This window comes from Larimichthys crocea, chromosome XV (assembly GCF_000972845.2).
Source record: "Larimichthys crocea isolate SSNF chromosome XV, L_crocea_2.0, whole genome shotgun sequence".
Taxonomy (NCBI): Eukaryota; Metazoa; Chordata; class Actinopteri; family Sciaenidae; genus Larimichthys; species Larimichthys crocea.
In genome coordinates this window covers 5,588,173-5,606,619 of record NC_040025.1, presented here as the reverse complement: position 1 = coordinate 5,606,619, position 18,447 = coordinate 5,588,173, and the positions used below count along the sequence as shown (strand labels likewise).

The 18,447-nt window shown below is 41.6% G+C and overlaps 1 protein-coding gene across 1 annotated transcript; it reads right to left on the bottom strand.

Annotated features, from left to right (window-relative positions):
- Positions 1 to 1,117: 1,117 nt before the first annotated feature.
- On the bottom strand, positions 1,118 to 16,763 carry sdcbp2 (syndecan binding protein (syntenin) 2). The gene is made up of 9 exons (XM_010731482.3): positions 16,601 to 16,763; positions 12,575 to 12,626; positions 11,626 to 11,722; positions 8,182 to 8,282; positions 6,588 to 6,752; positions 5,604 to 5,779; positions 4,556 to 4,727; positions 4,030 to 4,121; positions 1,118 to 2,771 (listed from the first exon to the last, which is right to left on the bottom strand). Exons 2-9 carry the CDS (start codon positions 12,623 to 12,625, stop codon positions 2,717 to 2,719), a joined length of 909 nt encoding a protein of 302 aa, XP_010729784.2. The 5' UTR covers position 12,626; positions 16,601 to 16,763; the 3' UTR covers positions 1,118 to 2,716.
- Between the last annotated feature and the right edge of the window lie 1,684 nt (positions 16,764 to 18,447).

Below are 18,447 nucleotides of genomic sequence, written 5' to 3'. Positions count from 1 at the left end.
GTACAGTTTGTGGGTGGAGGGGGGTGGGGTGACTATGTGATTATATACTGCGTATATCCTTAGACACACATGATGCTGGATATTTCTTGGGGAAGACAGGAGGAGGTGGGTAGTGTTTGACTTTTCTTTGGTCAATATTTGAATGTGTATTGTCATTCTATGCTTTATTCCTTGTCTGACTGTCTGTGTTCCATCCTATATAATGATAATTAATGTATACAGAGGTTATACCAAGTCCTACCACGAAGGACATTCAAAGCCTTGTATAGGATCATTGATATCTACAGATAATGTCATGTAAATGAACTATTTTAATGGCAATAGTAGTGTGTACAGTATGAGTAGGCTACTTCTCCATTCACACTCCCACCACACTGTATAAAGAAAGACCAAAAGCCCCTATATTAAACAGCATGGAGGAAACGTGTCTGTGTGTTCATCTGTGTGTTTGTCTCAATCTGCTATCTCTGGATGTTTTTCCTGATATTGTGATAATGTTTGTAGAATTATTTGTTTTACATCCCAGCCATGCTGATTCAAAGGATTCACACTGATCAGCCTTAACATTCCGACCACTGACGGGTGAAGTGAAGAACGCTGATTATTTGGTTATCATCGCAAAAATTAGCAGGCGTAAGGATTTGTGCGACTTTGACAAGTGCCAAGTGATAGGTGACCGGGTCAGAACATCTGACTGCAGCTGTTGTCGCGTGTTCCCAGTCTGCAGGGAACAGTACCTACCAAAAGAGGTCCAAAGAAGGAAAAGTACTGAACCAGCCAAAGGGACATTGATTTGACTTGAGCCAGCCACCCTACCGTTCCCAATCCAAGTCCCTACAGACAGAGCTACTGCTGCCCCAGTATAAGTAATAGTATAACCCAATGTGGTCTAATATTATTTTTGTAAATGGGATGGCCAAAATATTGGAAACACCTCAACCTTACCTCACCTATAATGCTACAACCCCCAAAATAGTTAACGTAATATCTCTGAAACATTATAAAGTAGAATTTATGGCAGAAATGTTGTATTGGACTGTACAAGTGTACCTAATGAGGTGTACATTAATATCTATCTGTGGATTAATGTCCCGAGGGGAAGAAAGCAGCACCAAGCTGACGTGAACAGAAAGACTGTTTTATTTCTTTTACAATATTATCTCGGTTACATTCGTATATAAACTTTTAGATTTTTCTAGCATTTTCTTACAGAATGACAGTGATGTTTATCAGATTGCATACCTAGAAAATTAAAGGAATACATGCATCCAAACATGAACAGCATTAAAAGGAGCAACTTTATATAACAAGTAGAAATTCACAACTGAAGGCTCTGCTCGTTCTCACTGAGCTCATCAATCAGGGAAGGAATATTACAGAGGGACGTCCTCCAACGACACGCAGCAGAGGAGAGCAGGTTCGCTGGCTAAACTCATGATGTGGAATTTGAAAGTCGTTTCCTATTTTTTAAAGTACACGTTTGTTTTCATGAGTTCTCTCGTTAACATGAGGCACCACAAACACAATAATAGTAAAAAAAAAAAAAAAGCACAACTGTTGAACTTCACTGTTGAAATGGATACAGGAAAGACAACCTCTTTAAAAAAAGGTAGTGGAAAGTGCACTTAGTGGGTCTGCCCAGCACAGACCCTGTCCAAACAAACACCAACGGTTCCTTTGAAAATTAATTTGCGAAGCACAAGACCGACAAACAATTTTCAACTATCACGTCGTCACGTACTGCACTGTGATCTCGCTTTACTTGTGCCTTTACACCCAACTCGTAGCTCTTACAGCGTTTTGTGGACAGGGTTAAGTCCCAGCTGCAAACGGCAACAAACATCCCTACACTTCCCCCCTCCCCCATGGAATGTGCACAGTGTTCCCAGTACCTACAAATTCAACACTCAGTCAGAGTGTCATGGTAACATCTGCCCGCAGAGACAGGAAATGTGGTACAATGATACATCGCCAACCCTATGAGATGTTGCAACTTGTCACTTAGATGTTAAAATCCAGTGAGCGTGGATGTTGGGTATGCACAAAAACAAAGAAATCGACACTAATTTAAACTAAAATCTTTGTTAAAACTTGAACGTTAGTTTTACTGGCCGGGTAAAAATGACTGTACACTGGAATCTAGAATGAAGTCAAGCAAGCATTTTCACGTACGAGGGCGAGGCCCGGGGTGTTAATTCAGCTCAGGTAATTTACACATTTAAGGGACCGGGAGCACAGCCGTAATCTATATGGTAGGACTCCGATGACTGTTGGCTTTTACAGCATTCTGACAAGATGAAAAGTCACGTGTCAATGATTCATCTCCACAATGAGGAGGAAGCTCTGGACTCATGATGGTGTGTGTGGTTTAAAAAAAACTTTTTTTTTTAACTGTCCTTGATTTCAAAAAACACAAAAACGTGAAAATAAACATGATACTCAGACTATGAGGTTAACATACAGAAATGTCAACAGAGATGAAGACAAATCTTGAAAAGGTAAAGAACATAACGAACAGCTGAAGAGTAGAAAAACAGAAAGGCTTTTAAAGGTTATGTTAAGGTGAGAGATGGCGCCATTGATGATTGTGACGCAGGTTTGGTATGAAGACAGAAAGAGAGAGAGAGAGACATACGGATGAGCACGGAAAAGAGAGAGAGACAGGTATCTCTGTATTGAAGACATCCTGACAGTTTTACAGTCCCCTTCCTCGTCTTCACACCTCTGGGACAGAGTGATCCATGGCTGACCGCAGAAGACCGGTGGACATCCTAGAAGAAGAAAAATAAATAAATAAATCACATCCGTGAGCGTGTCAGTGAAGCTAAATCCATCTTCACACCGGGTTCATTCAAGGGGCGCATTCATACCACGGCGTGAAATAAAATGATACACGGCCCACTTCCTGTTCATGCTGACTTATTCCGATTTACTACAGAGGTTCCTGGGGAGGCGCCATTTGTCATTTACTGTCAAGCCGCAACCTCCGTGGCTGGGAAATGAAGCCAATGCAGAAGTGCCAAAAACTGCAGTTTCTCAAGGGTCCACTTGAGGCTGGCTACAGAATATTTCAACTTGCATAGGCACCCGTATTAAAATGTCCAACTTCACAGCAGAGATAAACATGTTTACAGCCTGGTACAAAAAACTGTTTTGGTCTCTATAGCTAATTTTCCCATTCATGTCAACTGTACTGAGGGTGAATTTATATACAACTCACCTGTTCAAATGATATTAAGTGTTAAACTTATGCAGATTAAACAATGTGGACACTTTGATTGACAGGTAGGTGCTGTTACAGATGGCTTATAAAAGCACTCAGGCGTCCTTCAGCCTGTCATTGGTCTGCTGATGATCCACGTCTTTGCTGATAGTTAGATTAACCGGAGACGGAAGAAGCAGTACATCCAACAGCAGCCAGAGCTGCAGATTTTCAGCTTCAAAACAAATGAGGGACGCTCATACGAGCTCTTATGAGCGCCCAAAAGCTATCCATTCTTCATGCTGGCATTGCTTACTGTTGACTGAATGAATTTTGTAGGACAATTTTAACTTGGATATGTGCGTTTCTGTCATTTAAGATAGTTCCTATTTGAGGTGGATTGATGGGGGATTTTTAAAGGCTGATGTAATAAATCATTATTTGGAGCAGAAGCAAACTGATACAGAAACTCATAACTGCTTTCAGGCATTGATTGATATATTATGTTTCCACTAAAATCTACTGAATATTTCTTTCAACCTCCTAAAGATATAATTATCAAATTACCAGGAAAAACAAACAGTCTACCAAATTCAACATTCTGGATCACAGCTGAAAACAAATGCATGAAAAAAAGAGAAGAAATCTGCAGATTCTGTTTCGGTCTGCATGCCTAATGGAGGGAAAACTGAAGTCATCTAGACTAACAGGTGGCTTTATGATTTGGACTGTTCTGGTGACATCATCCTGGTTCCATGAGCACTACATGGATCCACGAGTAAAAAGGTTCTGGTCATGCAGCACTTATACGATGAAAGACGTCTTACCTCTTGATCATGTGTTCATAGACGAACTTTGGCATGATGGTGATGGTCATGGCGGTCGGGGAGGTGGTCAGAATGTCCTTGATCTGAGAATCCTGAAATTTTCACACGGGTAAAAAAAAAATTACATGTGATCAATAAATTGTCATGATTTTTTTTTTTTTGTTTGTTTTTTTTAAGCACTAGTGAAGCAAGACCTCAAACACTCTGAGCCTTCATCACAGGGCACGGTCAAGCTACACACCTACCAAAGAACACACTGCGCTGAACGCAAACTGTGGCTACAATACTGACAGCACAGCTGATAGCTGAACACATTCCACATTACATTTGTACAGACTTACGTTCCCATGTTACGCAACACTCTGCCAGTATGTAAGCAGCTGTACCAATGGAAAATTCAAATCAGCCACCAAACATTTCACAAGCATCACAGATGCAAAATCTTAGTCTGTTCCTCCACATTTAGTGATGTTTATCTCGTCTTCATATAACCAAACTATGTGATATACAGAAACGGGTGTCTGACCTTGAGTCCAATAACGTTTTGTCCGTTGATTTCACAGATGTAATGATCAGTCAGCAGGCCGTTGCGGGCAGCAGAGCCATCCTTGACCAGTGAGGTGATTTTACCGGACTTGTAGATGAAGCCCACGTGGCCCGAGCTGTCTTTGTGCATGGTGACGGTGCGCTGAAATGGCCTGCAGACACACACAGGAAGGATAAGACATCCAGTTTAGTATTTAAAAACGTACTATTATATACTGTATGTACAGTACGGAAACAGATGGGAAGTAACATGACAACGTTCATGAAAGCAAAACTAAGAGCTGTGCAGCAAATGATGGAGCAGCCAGCAGAGGGCGCCAAACATTCCAGCTTCTAATGAAGGTTATGAAACTGCTCAGAAAACATCACATGAGAATGTAACATGTTAAATATTAAAGATACATAAACTAATTCACACCCATCAGCTCATCGGGTAGCAGCTCTTACTTTTTCCTCAGACAAACTCAAAAGCTCCAGAAATAAACTTTAATGAACCTTTCTCCTTGAAGTTGAACATGTTTGTACGTACAAACCCTGACCGGTAAAACTTAATAAAAAGGAAAGATAATAAAATATAATAAAGCTGTTTGCACATTAGACAAATGGATGCTGAGTAGTTTATAGAGCACCACTTCTCCACATGAATCCTTTTTGTTTCAGTCTAATGTTCTAATGCACATTACACTCTGATCGAGAGGCTCACAAAGTGCTTCAAGCGTCAAAGGCTTGATCAACATCCTGCAGGCATCTACAGAATCAGCATATGCTACTGATTAGCAAACAGTATCCTCTGGCACTAAGACATTTACAGAACGTCTTCTTCAGAAGTACATTTACCTGCACTAATAAGCTGAAGCTTGCATTTTATTCAAGTTCTGTCGTGTTTTGCCTGTAATGTTGGTTAACAGACTTAGAAATTTAATCTACAATCACAGCAAAACAGCTGGAACAGGTCACGCGGCAAGTCCTGACAAAAGCTTTAGGACAGGCTGTTATAATCACATAATCACGTATGAAATACTCCTCACCTGTCCCTGACCACGAGCTCGATGCGGGTTTCGGCCGCAGCCTTCAGGGCCTTGTGGGACTTGTCCACGCTCCAGCCGGCACAGTTCTGCCCATTGATCTGAAGGACTTGATCCCCGAAACGCAGCCCGGCAAGGGCCGCAGGGGAGTTAGCCTGCACCAGCTGGACAAATACTCCCTGAGAGATGAAAGAGAAAAAAAAAAACGTATACAAGATTAAAAAACTGAGCCCGAGGAACAGAAGACAGACACTGATAGTGGAGAGGAAACAAAGGAGGCAAGGAAACAGAGAGAAACAGAGAGTGAAAATGTTCATCTGAACAACTCATTTAGAGGAGTCAAGTGTGTTTTTGCCAAATCATTTGTCATTTTAAAGAAAAAACTGAATAATTCGCTCCATCAAAGAGCCTTTCACAACTACAAGCTGCTCGAGTATCAAAAGAGTACAGAGTGTTTTCTTTATTAGTGGTTCTTTGCTCATACTGCTGAAAACAAACACCACCCAGTCCCCACTTTACTTTTCTTTAACTTTAGCAAGTTAGCCTAATTATATCCGGTACACATGTCCCGGTAATACTGACGTTGAAAACAGGGCAGTAACATCATCAGAAGCAGGTGTGAGCTCGTCTAGTCTGAATGAGGTTCATAATAATAGCATTTTAATGTGAGGGCAGTGGTGCGCCTTTACTGTGAAACAACCACAGGAAGTGACTGTGAGCATCATAAGCTAACAAATATTTGATCTAAGATAAAAAACGTCTGTGTGTCTCTTGGTGCACCGCCTTGCGTTCGACCTGTTGGATCTTACTGAGATAAACAGGTGCAGCAGTGTTTGATCTCAACCTTGATCTCGTGTGGAAGAGTAGAAGAAGACGGGGGTTTGGATTTCCCTTTGTCATTGGTGTTAACGTGGGTGTTTGTGACAGTCGTCCTCGGCTGAATAATTCATGTGAGAACCAGTTAAAGACTTTGTGGCGCCGACTCACATTGTCGATGGCTCTCAGCCGGAGTCCCACCTTCCCGTCCTGGTCCTTACAGAGAATAATCTCTCGCAGGCCGGGGCGGATCTCCGCCCTCCTGATGCCGACGTCCGCCCCCGTCACGGGCCGGACCATCCCGCCGATACCCGAGGTGGCGGGCAATGCTACTTGCTGGTGGGTTGAGGGAAAAAAAAACAAAGATGGAAGTTGGAGGGAGATGAGAGAGAAAGAACGGATTAAAGAGACGCGTCACATTAAAAATTCAGCTGGAGATCAAAAGGAATGCTGAATCAAATAGAGGTACGTGGGAGGATTCAATATCATCTCCTCCTCTGCCACTGAATGAGAGCAGGAATGTTTCATGGCACTGGTTTTGAAAACTTCATCATGAATATACAATGGAGAAATAAAAAACGTCAGAAAATAACAGAAGAGGTTGAAGATATCAGCAAATGGCAGAAAACAGAGATGGTTAAATGCCAGCTGACAAGCTCTGGTTGAGAGTTGAGTTGAATTGTAGGGGAGTGAAAAGCTCACACCCTCCCACACACACTGCTCCAGGCCCGTGTTGAGTCACTCAGTGAAGTGGATCTCCAGGAACAGAATACTGTTGTGTTCTGATTTGTCGGCTAAAAACGGCCTTTTAAATCACTCCAGGTTGAAGGGAGAGGCTTAAATGTGGCCTCAAACTTAAAATGTCATTTTGTTATTGCGTCATTTTTCCATTTTTGGATGGAATGACTATTAAAATAGAAGTCTGTTAAATTTAGACATCAAAAAATGTTGTGGGAGGAACTGCTGCGTGTGAATAGTTAAGTTGAATGAAGCCTTTTATGTCTCCTGAGAGATCTGCAAAATCTGATAAATGTCCTCAAGTGACATCACTTGAGTCAGATTATCAGATTTTACAGTTGGTTGGGTCTGAAGACTACATGTTTGAAAATAAAAAATAATCCTGAGGTTTGGAGTTAGAAGTGAGACCTCAGACTTCAGGCTTCATTAGCCTGAGTGAATTGTCTAAAGTCAGACTGCATTGTGGGTTATGTAGGCACACTGACATATGTAAAGATGGACTATGTGTTTCCACGATTTAAAATATCTCTGCTGCTACGGCCATTACATCTGGTACTGTGATGATCGGGCAGTATCAAGGTCCCGCCCACACTCAGGCTCAGCTGTCAATCATGATGTGAAACCCCCCTTTAAAAATCCTCCATCAATCCACCTCAAATAACAACTACCTTAAATGACAGAAATCATTTATTAATGTGTACTTTGATTTTTTTTAGCTTGTCCCATCCACTAACATTGAGGGGGCAGGCCTTATGCCTATATATAGACATGCAACTAGCCACACGGGGGTGATTGAGATGTTTTAGCTCCACTGTGTGTTGTCCATCTTTATATACAGTCAGTGGTTTGACAAGGAAGTCTTAACCTTCTTCTGAAACTGTCCATCATGAGTCAGACAACGTCAGGAGTGCAATGCTAAAAGGGTGGAGTACTCTTTCAAAAACGCATCCATACTTTCAGATGTTTGTATGTGTTGACACACATCCCCAGGACACAAGCGCACACACACACACAAACACACACTTACATTGTCAGCCACAGGCACCAGGGCCAGGTTCCTCTGCACTTCATCACTGTTAAGAGCCAGACCCATGTAGTCTCCCAGCTCCTCCAGGTTTGGATACAGGCCTGGGAGAATGGAGAGAAAGGGACAGACAGAGACCGAGAGGTGGGAGGAGAAGGGGGTGGGTAAGAACATGATGAAGGGAGGACGAGCAGGTGGGGGAGGTGGAGAGTGAGAGACAGGTGGTTGGTAGGGAAGAGAGACAGAGGGGGGTTACATAATGAATATACAGTGTACACACAGCAAAAACACTACATGTATGTCTTGTTTAAACCCGTTCCCCTACTTCCTGCCTGGCTGGCTGTCAGCACTTCCATCTGATTGGACATTTTGACTCAGGTGTACAAACATTGTTTGAATCAGCTTTTTTAGCTGACCTCATTCTTTCCTTGGCTTTATATTTTATTCATGCCGTCCATCACAGCCGGGTCATGCTCGAGCTACACTGAGCTCTCCACTGGAAGAAGGCTGATAATGAGCACTCTGTTTTTGGAGTGCAGTAAAACTTTCCTGGCGTCAGTATTCAGTTCTGTGCTGTGACGCACTGTAATATGAAGTGTTAGTTATGATCTGTGTGCGTTCATGCCTCCTCTCTGTCCTCCTTTTGTATCTGTTCAAACATGATTAACATATATTAATACACACAGAGTTTTTATGGTAATACTGTGTGAGTCATATGGCCCTCAGCAGGTCAGGTAACTTATCTTAGGCCTCTTATGTTTACCTCAAAAACATGGAGAGCACTGTGCAATGACTGATAAATGATATTATAAATAAAGCATCAAACATGTGGTTTAGTGACTATGATGAAGACTGATTTCTATATCACAAATGAGATGTGTGAGTAAACAGCTGACTCATTTTTATTCACTCTGTCAGGTAAGTATAATAAATATATACATTTATAACAGCTATCTTGTAAACAGCCAGATCGGCTAGATGGTTCATACAATACACTAAGTAAGGAGGTGGTGTCAGACCAAATCACCCCATCATAAATGTGGAGGTGGTGAGAAGGTAATCGTTGGCTGTGTGAATTCATCACGACTGAATGTTGGTATGTGTTTACAATCGGTGGCAACCAGAAGTTAAGATATAAAAGTGAAAGCAGACGGATGGAGGCAATGGTGGAGCCGCATGAGGTCGATACACACATCAGCCAAAGAGATCTACGTACAGCAACAGGAAGTAGCTCTGGGTTCTAAGTCAATGCTCAAATTGATATATTATTCAGTGTTTGTCTACACAACAATGACTGTGCAATGATCCCATCAGGTAGAGACAGGTCTAAAGTCAACACACTCCACCCAAACACACACACACACACTATAGGTAGACAGAGCTCTGGTCATGGTGGAAATGAAGAGAGAGAAAAACACCTACACCCTGTTAGCCAAACAGGATAAAAGCATAGAAAATGAAAAAACACAGATCATGACTCATCCCGAACTCCTACACTAGACCCTAATAAAAAAATAAAAAAAACACAAATTGCATTTCATTATCTCAGAAATCTGAGAATGTCTGTTCATGAGAGTCATCCTCATTTATAGTTTCTGTGCTTTCCTGTTTTATTTCTTTCACTGACCTCTCCCACACAGGCCTGCTCCACAGCTACCCACATGTGTGAATAAATAAAATCTTGTTGGCTCGGGAATTAACTCTGAGCTCTTTAATTCTGTACAATGTAACCCTCGTCGAACCTCTTTTGTCTTCAAAAGTCTATCCAGAGCTACTGTATTTGTTTCTGAAATGAGCCCATAAGTCCTGGATCTGGATTCATGTTGAATCATGTTTACTGGACAGACGTGTTTTACTGATTCTTTAAAGGACCAGTGTGTAAGACTTGGAGCCTTTATTTTCAGAATAAGGCAGACATGGAATTTAATATTCGTAACTATGTTTTCATGCATGTATGATCACCTGAAAATAAGAATCTTTTTATTTTTGTCACTCAAAAGTTATCATTTTATATCTACAATGGGAGCAGGTCTGCTTTCATGGAAACACAATTTCTACAGTAGCCTGAAGCAGACAGACTAAATGCTGACCCTAGGACAAGGCATTTTAAGTGTTGTTTCTCCTTTACACTAAGAAGGTGAGGGTGATGTGAGGAGACTGTAATGCAGCGATTAGACCACTAGATGCAACTAACTTCTACACACTGGACCTTTAAGATGAGGAAGTTTTTATTTTGCCACTTTTGCCACAAAAATCTTGACAGGAAGAAGAGAGGTCGTGTTGTTGAGCTGACTTAAAAGGTCCAGTGTGGAAGATTACTATTCACTTATCATGGCAGACAAGGAATTTAACATGCAGTGTGTTATCATGAGTGTCTCCAGTTGCTGTGGGTCCTCTTCCCTGGAGTCTATTTCTACAGACAAACTAAACACTGGCTCGAGATCGAGCCTGTAATGTTTTTTTGCACATTTCACGGCCACCATAGTTCAAGTTGGAAGGAGAGGGTGAGGCGATAGGGTTGCAAGCAGCAACTACACCACCTGATGCTACTAAATCCCATATACACTGGTCCTTTAACAGCATCTGTGACTGTGGTGCAGTGCTGCTGTCAATCAGCACTCTCTCTGTTTCTCTCCTCCACACCACAAGAACAAACTCCTCCCATCTATCTCTCCGAGGGTCTCTCCCTCCTCCCTGCCACCCCTTCTTTTTAAATGAACTCCTCCTACTCTTCCTCCTTTCTCTTTCTCCCATGATGCCCTGTCCCAGTACAACTGCCAGAGCTTGTCTCCATGGTGACTCAGAGCTAGCTCTGCTGAGGTAAAGACAAAAGAGCAAAAAGCTCACAGGACTTTGCAGCCAAGCAGAGAAAAGAGAAACTGAATGAGCGGGAGAAAAGGGGGAGAAGTGAGAAATATATGCAGAAAAGTTGTGTTCTGTAATCTCTAACTAATTCATTCTTTTGTGGACGCCTCCTTTCTCTCTCTTTTATTCCACCTCACTCATGGCATACTGCAGAGCTCATGTCCACTACAAACTCAGAAAAAACATAAAGCCCTGAGCAGAAATGTAACGAGAGAGAAAGGAATAGAGAATGACAAAACACAGAGGACGAGAGAGAGAAATGATAGGTGGTGTGTGTGGAGCCCATTTACTCCCAATATTGTCCAAAGACCCCATAACTCCTCCTCCCATCCCAGCCCTCTCACTCCACCCTCCTTCATCCTCTCCTAATACCACAGACCTGTTCTCCCCCAAAGAATAGCACAGACCTCCCACATAGAGACAGCAACACATCTCATGATCGCAGGAGAAACAAGAAAAGAGACAAAATGACAAAGAGAAGCAGAAAGCAGATTCCAGTGAAGGTTCCTGACTGTGGTCACATTTGTAACGCAACAGAAGAATAAAACAGTGAAAACTTTCAGCGGTTTATGTGAGACTCACCTGATGCTGGCATGGCAGCCATGGTAGGCTGTGCCTGGTAGGTTCCCTCAGTGATGGCTGGCATGGGGGTGGTGGTCTGGGCAAACTGGGCCTGGGCCTAGATAGTAATTATACAGACACAGTCAACTAAGACAGAAAATGGTAAATACTGGGTGTACTGTCATCAGCACAACACAAATGAGGAGAGAGAATTGATGGAACATGAAGCTTTATTAGAAATCCTTCTTCTTTAAAGAACATTTTATCATCAAGAATGAATAGCAAAGGTTATGTGCCGTGAGCTGTAAGCACTGGACGAGCGATGCGCTCCAGAATAAAAGGTTTTAAACAGACTGCACCTTTAAAACTGAGCTGAGTTTCACTGTGTGCCTCTACAAGTAATCAGATAATCAGATTAATTCTGCGTTCACGTGGATTCAGGCAGACGTTAGACAGCAGATGGAAAAACAAACGAGTCAGACGGAATGGAAGAACAGCAAAACACGCATGTGTACATATTTGTTGCTATGGTGATGTATTGTTTTTACAAAGGAAGGAATAAATTATATTTTTAAATGATTTAATGTCTATTATTTTATGTCATTAATTATTTATTAGCTTCTTGTTGTCCAAACTGCCCATGATTTCCCCTTATGAGACAGAGCTATGTAACATCTGGGTGTAAATTCCATCATGGAGGACAACAAAAAGTAAAAAAAAAAAAATATGGTCACCATTATTAACCGTGCTATCTATAGGCCTCACCTAATTTTGTCGTCCCACTTTCAACATCTAAAATGATATACTGTTTGCCGTCTACCCTCAGCCTGAATCCATGTGAATGCAGCACAACAGTGTACGGGGACCGATCATATCTTCAGTGACATATCTGCTACTTTCCCAAGCTTCACTTGTTGGAGCCATCTTCTTGTTTACTGCACAGATGATCAGGAAATATAAAATCACTTACCCTGATGACCTTGTCGACCTTGAGGTCCTCGAGGGATGGATACAGAGACATCCTGAGGAGGAAACACAAACGGCTGTTAGTGAAGGCCTCACCAGACAGCCTCGTGTTACCTTAATGTCAGCCATTACCTTCAAACTGCATTAATCCATTAAGCTATATTTTATAATAACACTGACACAGATGGCATCATGTGATGATGCAGATGCTGACAATTCCACTGATAGTTAACTGACTTTTATAACTGATTTTTCAACCAAAAATGCCGAGCAGTATTCTGGCTGCAGCTTCTCCGGTGACAGAATTCCTGTTTCTCTTCATCTTATGTGGTCTTAATTTAAATATGTTTATGTTTTGGACTGCTTGTTGGACCGAAAAAGCGAAGATGATGACAACAAATTAGAAAGAAATTATATATATATCAGGATATGAATTCTATAAACTTCTGGAAACTGTTGCTAGGCAGATTTCTATCATCCCACAGTATATATGATCATAAACCTCACTCATAAATAGCATTTTGGGTGAGCGACAAAGACAGCGACAAAGCTCCGGAAATAGAGCAGCAGCACAAACTGCCACAACATGTCAGCTAATGGATGGCTACAGGCATTGACACTGTTAGTGTGTGCAGAGCACAGTGAGAATAATACGTGCACTCATTCTGATGCGTGTCATGACTTTGTGATGTCACAGTTGATCGCTTCGTCCCGGCACCGCATCATGTCCTCATTTAACATCTCTCCGTTTTATTAATCTCCGTACAGCTGCACTTTGGTCATGATCAACTTTGTCTATTAAAGCTCAGTTAGACTGACACACACAATACAGGTGACCCGTGTGACATTCAGGTTGCCACAAAACACAATACATGAGTGAGCACGGGTGGAGGGAAAGAAACATGAGAGCACCAAAGCACAGACAAGGGTCAGTGGCTCTCATGATGTCCTAAACCATTATTATAATGATGGTTGTCTAGTCTGAGAAGTCATTACCGTAGGACATAAACAAAACAGCAGCCTGAAACAGGAAGCGGTAATGAGAGTATGAAGTCGAAATCAGACTGAGATTATTCACACAGTACAGCAGGACAGGCTGAGACACGCAGGGACATGATGGCAGGGAATAAACAAAAAGTCTGAGTGTGTTTGTGTGAATCCAGTTCAGGCGTTGCTTTGTCTTGCTGAACACTCAATGTATTCATTTCTCACTGTGTCTACACTGATTTGGAACAGAAGAAGAAGTAGTGTCTGCTTCTCAAGCACGATGAGTACATTTAGTGTAAACATTAAAAACTCTAGTAGTCAAGGAGCATTCAATTTAAAATTGTAACGCAAATTAATCTGCTAATTTATATTATTAAGTGTAGAATGCAAACACAAGTTCAGAGAGTCAAAGGTGTCTCATTTTTTCTGTCCAAGAACCCGAAATATTCAGCTTATTGTCAGAGGAGACAAAGTAATATTCTGAACAACTTATCGATCATCAGCTAATCGTTGCAGCTCGGGGTATATTCCAATACTGAGCACCAAAATTGCACGGCTGGGTCAGAAATCTACCTGGTTGTTAAATTACATCAGAGTCTTAGCTGCTGTTCAGGTGAGATGCTGTCGGTGCTCCGGTAACATGCCTTTGAAAAACAACCAGTTTCATCTGCTTTGCTCTCAAACTTGCAGCAAACTGCACAACACATAGGTGCATTGAAGAGCTTTGCCCACGTTGTCTAACGCCACCTAACTAAATTCTTCAAACACTGCTATTTTCTCACGAGTTCCCGATCAGTACTGGGCGCATGCAACTTGTCAGCTACTTCAATCCTCAGCTCTGGAAAAACTGGAAAATTTGTTTCATTCTTTTTTTTTTACCACTTGCCTCATCTGGTAAGGGAGTTATCAGATTTACGATCCCGGTGTGGCACTTTGCTTGGCCCATGTAATCTTGGTTGGTCAGTCTTATCTTTCTAAATAACCCAGAGCCTGCTGGAAGAATTCCAGTGTACCTGGCATGACTGAGCTGATAAGGGAAACATTGATTTTAACAATGACTACGACATCTGACAAATGCATTTACAGTAGTGTGAGGATCATGGTTACATCATGGTCAATACATGACCTGCTCTATAAGGTCAATGTCAACACATACACTGATCCACTGTATCAGACCAGTGAGTCCCTAAAATAAAAAGACAAATGCCGAAACATTGTCTTAAAAACAAAATGGTTGCACTTAAGCCATTATTTGCATCACTCATGTCTCAAACACACTGTAATAACTGTGTGTCAAAATCACAAGACATGTGAACACATCACTTACACAATGAGGAACGCGAAAAAATGATGACTGCGTAATATACCGTGTGACCAAACACTAAACACACTACGGAAAAAAAAAATCAAATGTTTTCAAGTATGGTGGGATACAGTATGTGGTCAAACATTTGACATAAGTGGGTTAAAAACGCCCTCAAACAAACAAATCGTTTAACCACAATCAGATTACTGCAACATCTCATTCTAGCAGCTACTCCAGCCGCTACTCTATTCTGTCATCCTCAGTCTTCACGGACAAGAGCATCATTGTGTCAGTGGACACAGAGGAGCGTTTTAATACCTTCCAGTGTTTACTTTTCAGCCGTGTTTGTTTGCTCGCTTTATATTCCTCCCTCATTCAGACGGGCCGGACGGAGGTATGAGTGAATAAGGCTGGAAAAAATGAGCGTTTGGGGCAGCATTTGTAATGACATAACATAATCTATGAGTCACTATGTGCAACTGCCGTTTCAAAGAACACGGGACATGGGACGTGACATGTGCAAACGTTGTAAATGAATGTAATGAAGCGTGTGTCGACTTTATCGATCAGGGATACGACAAATTATTGTTTTTATTATTGATTAATCTTTTTTTTTTATTAAATGTTAGTCCAAAGTCCAAACATATTGTTTCGTCCACAAAGCAAAGCTATTTAGTTTACTGTCATAGAGGACAGGAGAAACCATAAAATGTGTTATTAATAGATTATCAGCTAATAATACTAGTATACTTAGTATACAACTATACTATTACTAATACTAATAAATGGATTTAAGGCGCTAATCTATCCATGAAGGGCAATTTAGGGTTAAGTATGATGCTCAAGGACACTTGGACGTGTGGGCAGGAGCAGCCGGGAATCGAACTCACGACCCCCGAGCAGCTCGGGGAGGGGAGAGGGGACTACAGGCTGCTGCTGCTCGGTGTTAAAGTATGTAGCTGGTTAGCAAAGCAACAGCTTCGGTTGGAGAGTGGGAGAAAAAGGAAAAAAGGGGGCTAACTTCAGCAGGCCTGAACGAATTGGTTTTAGACAAGAATGTGGTCCTCTTGGCAGCTTATCCCGGTCTATTGACACGGCTGAGGGGTGGAAAAAAAGGAGAGAGTGGGAAGCGGGAGGAGGTGGACAGACAACGGTAAAAGGACATAGAGGTCCGTGCTGCTTTTAGCTGATCTCCTGTAGCCAGAACTGGGCCACATTAAACCACAGCGACCGACAGACAACAGAGCTATATGTCGATTATAAACAGACGCCATGAGCTAACACAGGAACTACATTTGAGATAAAAAAGCAGGCGTTAGCTCAATTATAATACATTAGTCGTTACTATTATACTGTTTTGTTTTTTAAATGAGGAACTACTGTTGTGTTTTGTGTCATATGACTGAAGTTACGACACAAAAAAAATCAACGTTACGGTGTCTCACCGCACACTCATTAATAATGAAACAAACCTAAAGCCTGGCTGTTATTAGCTGAAGCCGAAGGCAGACACACGGATATATATATTAGTGAGCTGAAATTAAAGCAGACTAAAAACGTTCAGGGATAAACATGAAGTTGTTTGTTTTTAAAAAGGTTGTTTTTTAAATCTGGACCGTTAAGAGGAACGTCTTTGTTCCGACACACACAGCGGGGAAGCAAACGGCTAGCCGTCACGTTAGCACGAGAGGTGAAGGAAATGTAACAGTTTGAGGGTTTAAACAGAAACAGCCTCACCTTTAATCTCCTGGTTTACAAGATCAGCTGAAACACTCGTAAAAAGCTCAGACAGCGGCACGCTCTCCTTTTTCAGGTCGGGTCCCTCTGTTTGTCTCCTCGTCGCTCAAACGGCACCAAAGGGGGATTTCTGGAAAGTGATGTCACTGCTGGCTTCCTGGTCGTGCACACCACGTCAATCAATGTTGACGTCGTAAGCCACGCCTCGTATCGGTCACATGAAGTCACAGTGATCGTTACCGTGAAACAGGCTTGTGCAAGCTTTTTATGAATAACCGCCGTGACCTGTCACAGCGTGGTAATATTTAGCCTCAAACAACACGCCATTTGTGTGTGTGTCTTTGTGCTTTGTTTTGTTTCTGTTGTTGAACTCTGTCAAAGTCAATCAGTGAAAAATTGGTGATAGGTCACTTTAAGGGATTTAGTGGCACCTAGCGGTTTAGTTGCTGAATGCAGCCTCCTACCTCATTCCTCATCCTCATTATGGCGATGACAAAAGATGCAAAAAAACAAACAAAAACAAAGTTTTCATAGAGTCACATGTTCTGGTCATGTCCCTCCATAGTTGAGTGCCTTTCAGTTTTATGCAACACATCCCTTAAACCCAATCCGCTCAAGTCACACTGTGAGTCACACCCTATACATACCACAAGCCCACAAAAGAGAGCAATAGTACGTATGTTTGTATATGTATGTATGCTTATGTCTATATAACTGATAATGCATTAAATAAAGGTATTTAAAAAACACATACACAAAGGGTATGTCTAGAACAGTGGTTCTTAACCTTGTTGGGGGTACCGAACCCCACCAGTTTCATATGCTCATTCACCGAACCCTTCTTTAGTAAAAAATAAAATATGATTTTTTTTACTGGTGCACAAAATGAACCGTGCATTAACATCACCTTGTTCAAATAACAAAACCAACACGGTGCATGAACTCACAACAACTTACCTCAGTGTGACTTCTGCTGTTGCCTTTGAGAGACCAGTTCAGATATGCGTGGCTTCACCTTGGCAAGTGCCAGTCTCATGTCATTTTCACAGCAAAGTCTGTTCCTTTTCTTAGTTTTTATGTCCAGCATCCTCGAAAACGATTGCTCACAAAGATATGTTGTAACAAATGGTATAAAAAATTCCAGGGCGGAGGCTCCACCGAACCCCTGAGACCGACTCACCGAACCCCTAGGGTTCGCTCGAACCCAGGTTAAGAACCACTGCCCTATACATACCACAAGCACACAAAAGAGAGCAATAGCATGTTTGTATATGTATGTATGCTTATGTCTATATAACTGATAATGCATTAAATAAAGTTTTTTTAAAAACACATACACAAAGGGTATGTCTAGAATCAATCTTTTGTTTTCCGGGTTACTGTAGAAGCATGGAGATGCAACCTTCTCGGGTGATTATACACTGAGTTATAAATATTATATAAAATGTTTGCCATATTACGGAAGCCCTAAAAGGCCATACATACATACATTTTATTCCACCTGTTTTCCTGTGATAACGAGATAATTTTCCTCCGTTTTCCCGTGATAACGAGATAATTAATTCAAGATCTCGAGGAAACAAAGCGATAGTCTAGTGTATTAAATCAAGTGCACCCGTATTACAGAATGTATGGCAAATGTATGTAGACCAAGTGTGTCAACCTTTGTCAGAAATTATGGATCAAAGGGATTTTACAGTGGTGTAATAGGTTTGCTCGCTTTGTATCATGGACTACATACATTTGCCATACATTCTGTAATACGGGCGCACTTGATTTAATACACTAGACTATCGTTTTGTTTTCTTGAGATCTCAAATTAATTATCTCGTTATCACGGGAAAACG

Excerpts from the sequence above, each read along its gene's own strand:
- sdcbp2 (XM_010731482.3), bottom strand. The coding sequence starts at position 12,625 with ATGTCTCTGTATCCATCCCTCGAGGACCTCAAGGTCGACAAGGTCATC. Across the intron at positions 11,723-12,574 it reads AGGTCGACAAGGTCATCAGG|GCCCAGGCCCAGTTTGCCCA; the intron begins GTAAGTGATTTT and ends ATTACTATCTAG. Across the intron at positions 8,283-11,625 it reads GGCTGCCATGCCAGCATCAG|GCCTGTATCCAAACCTGGAG; the intron begins GTGAGTCTCACA and ends CCATTCTCCCAG.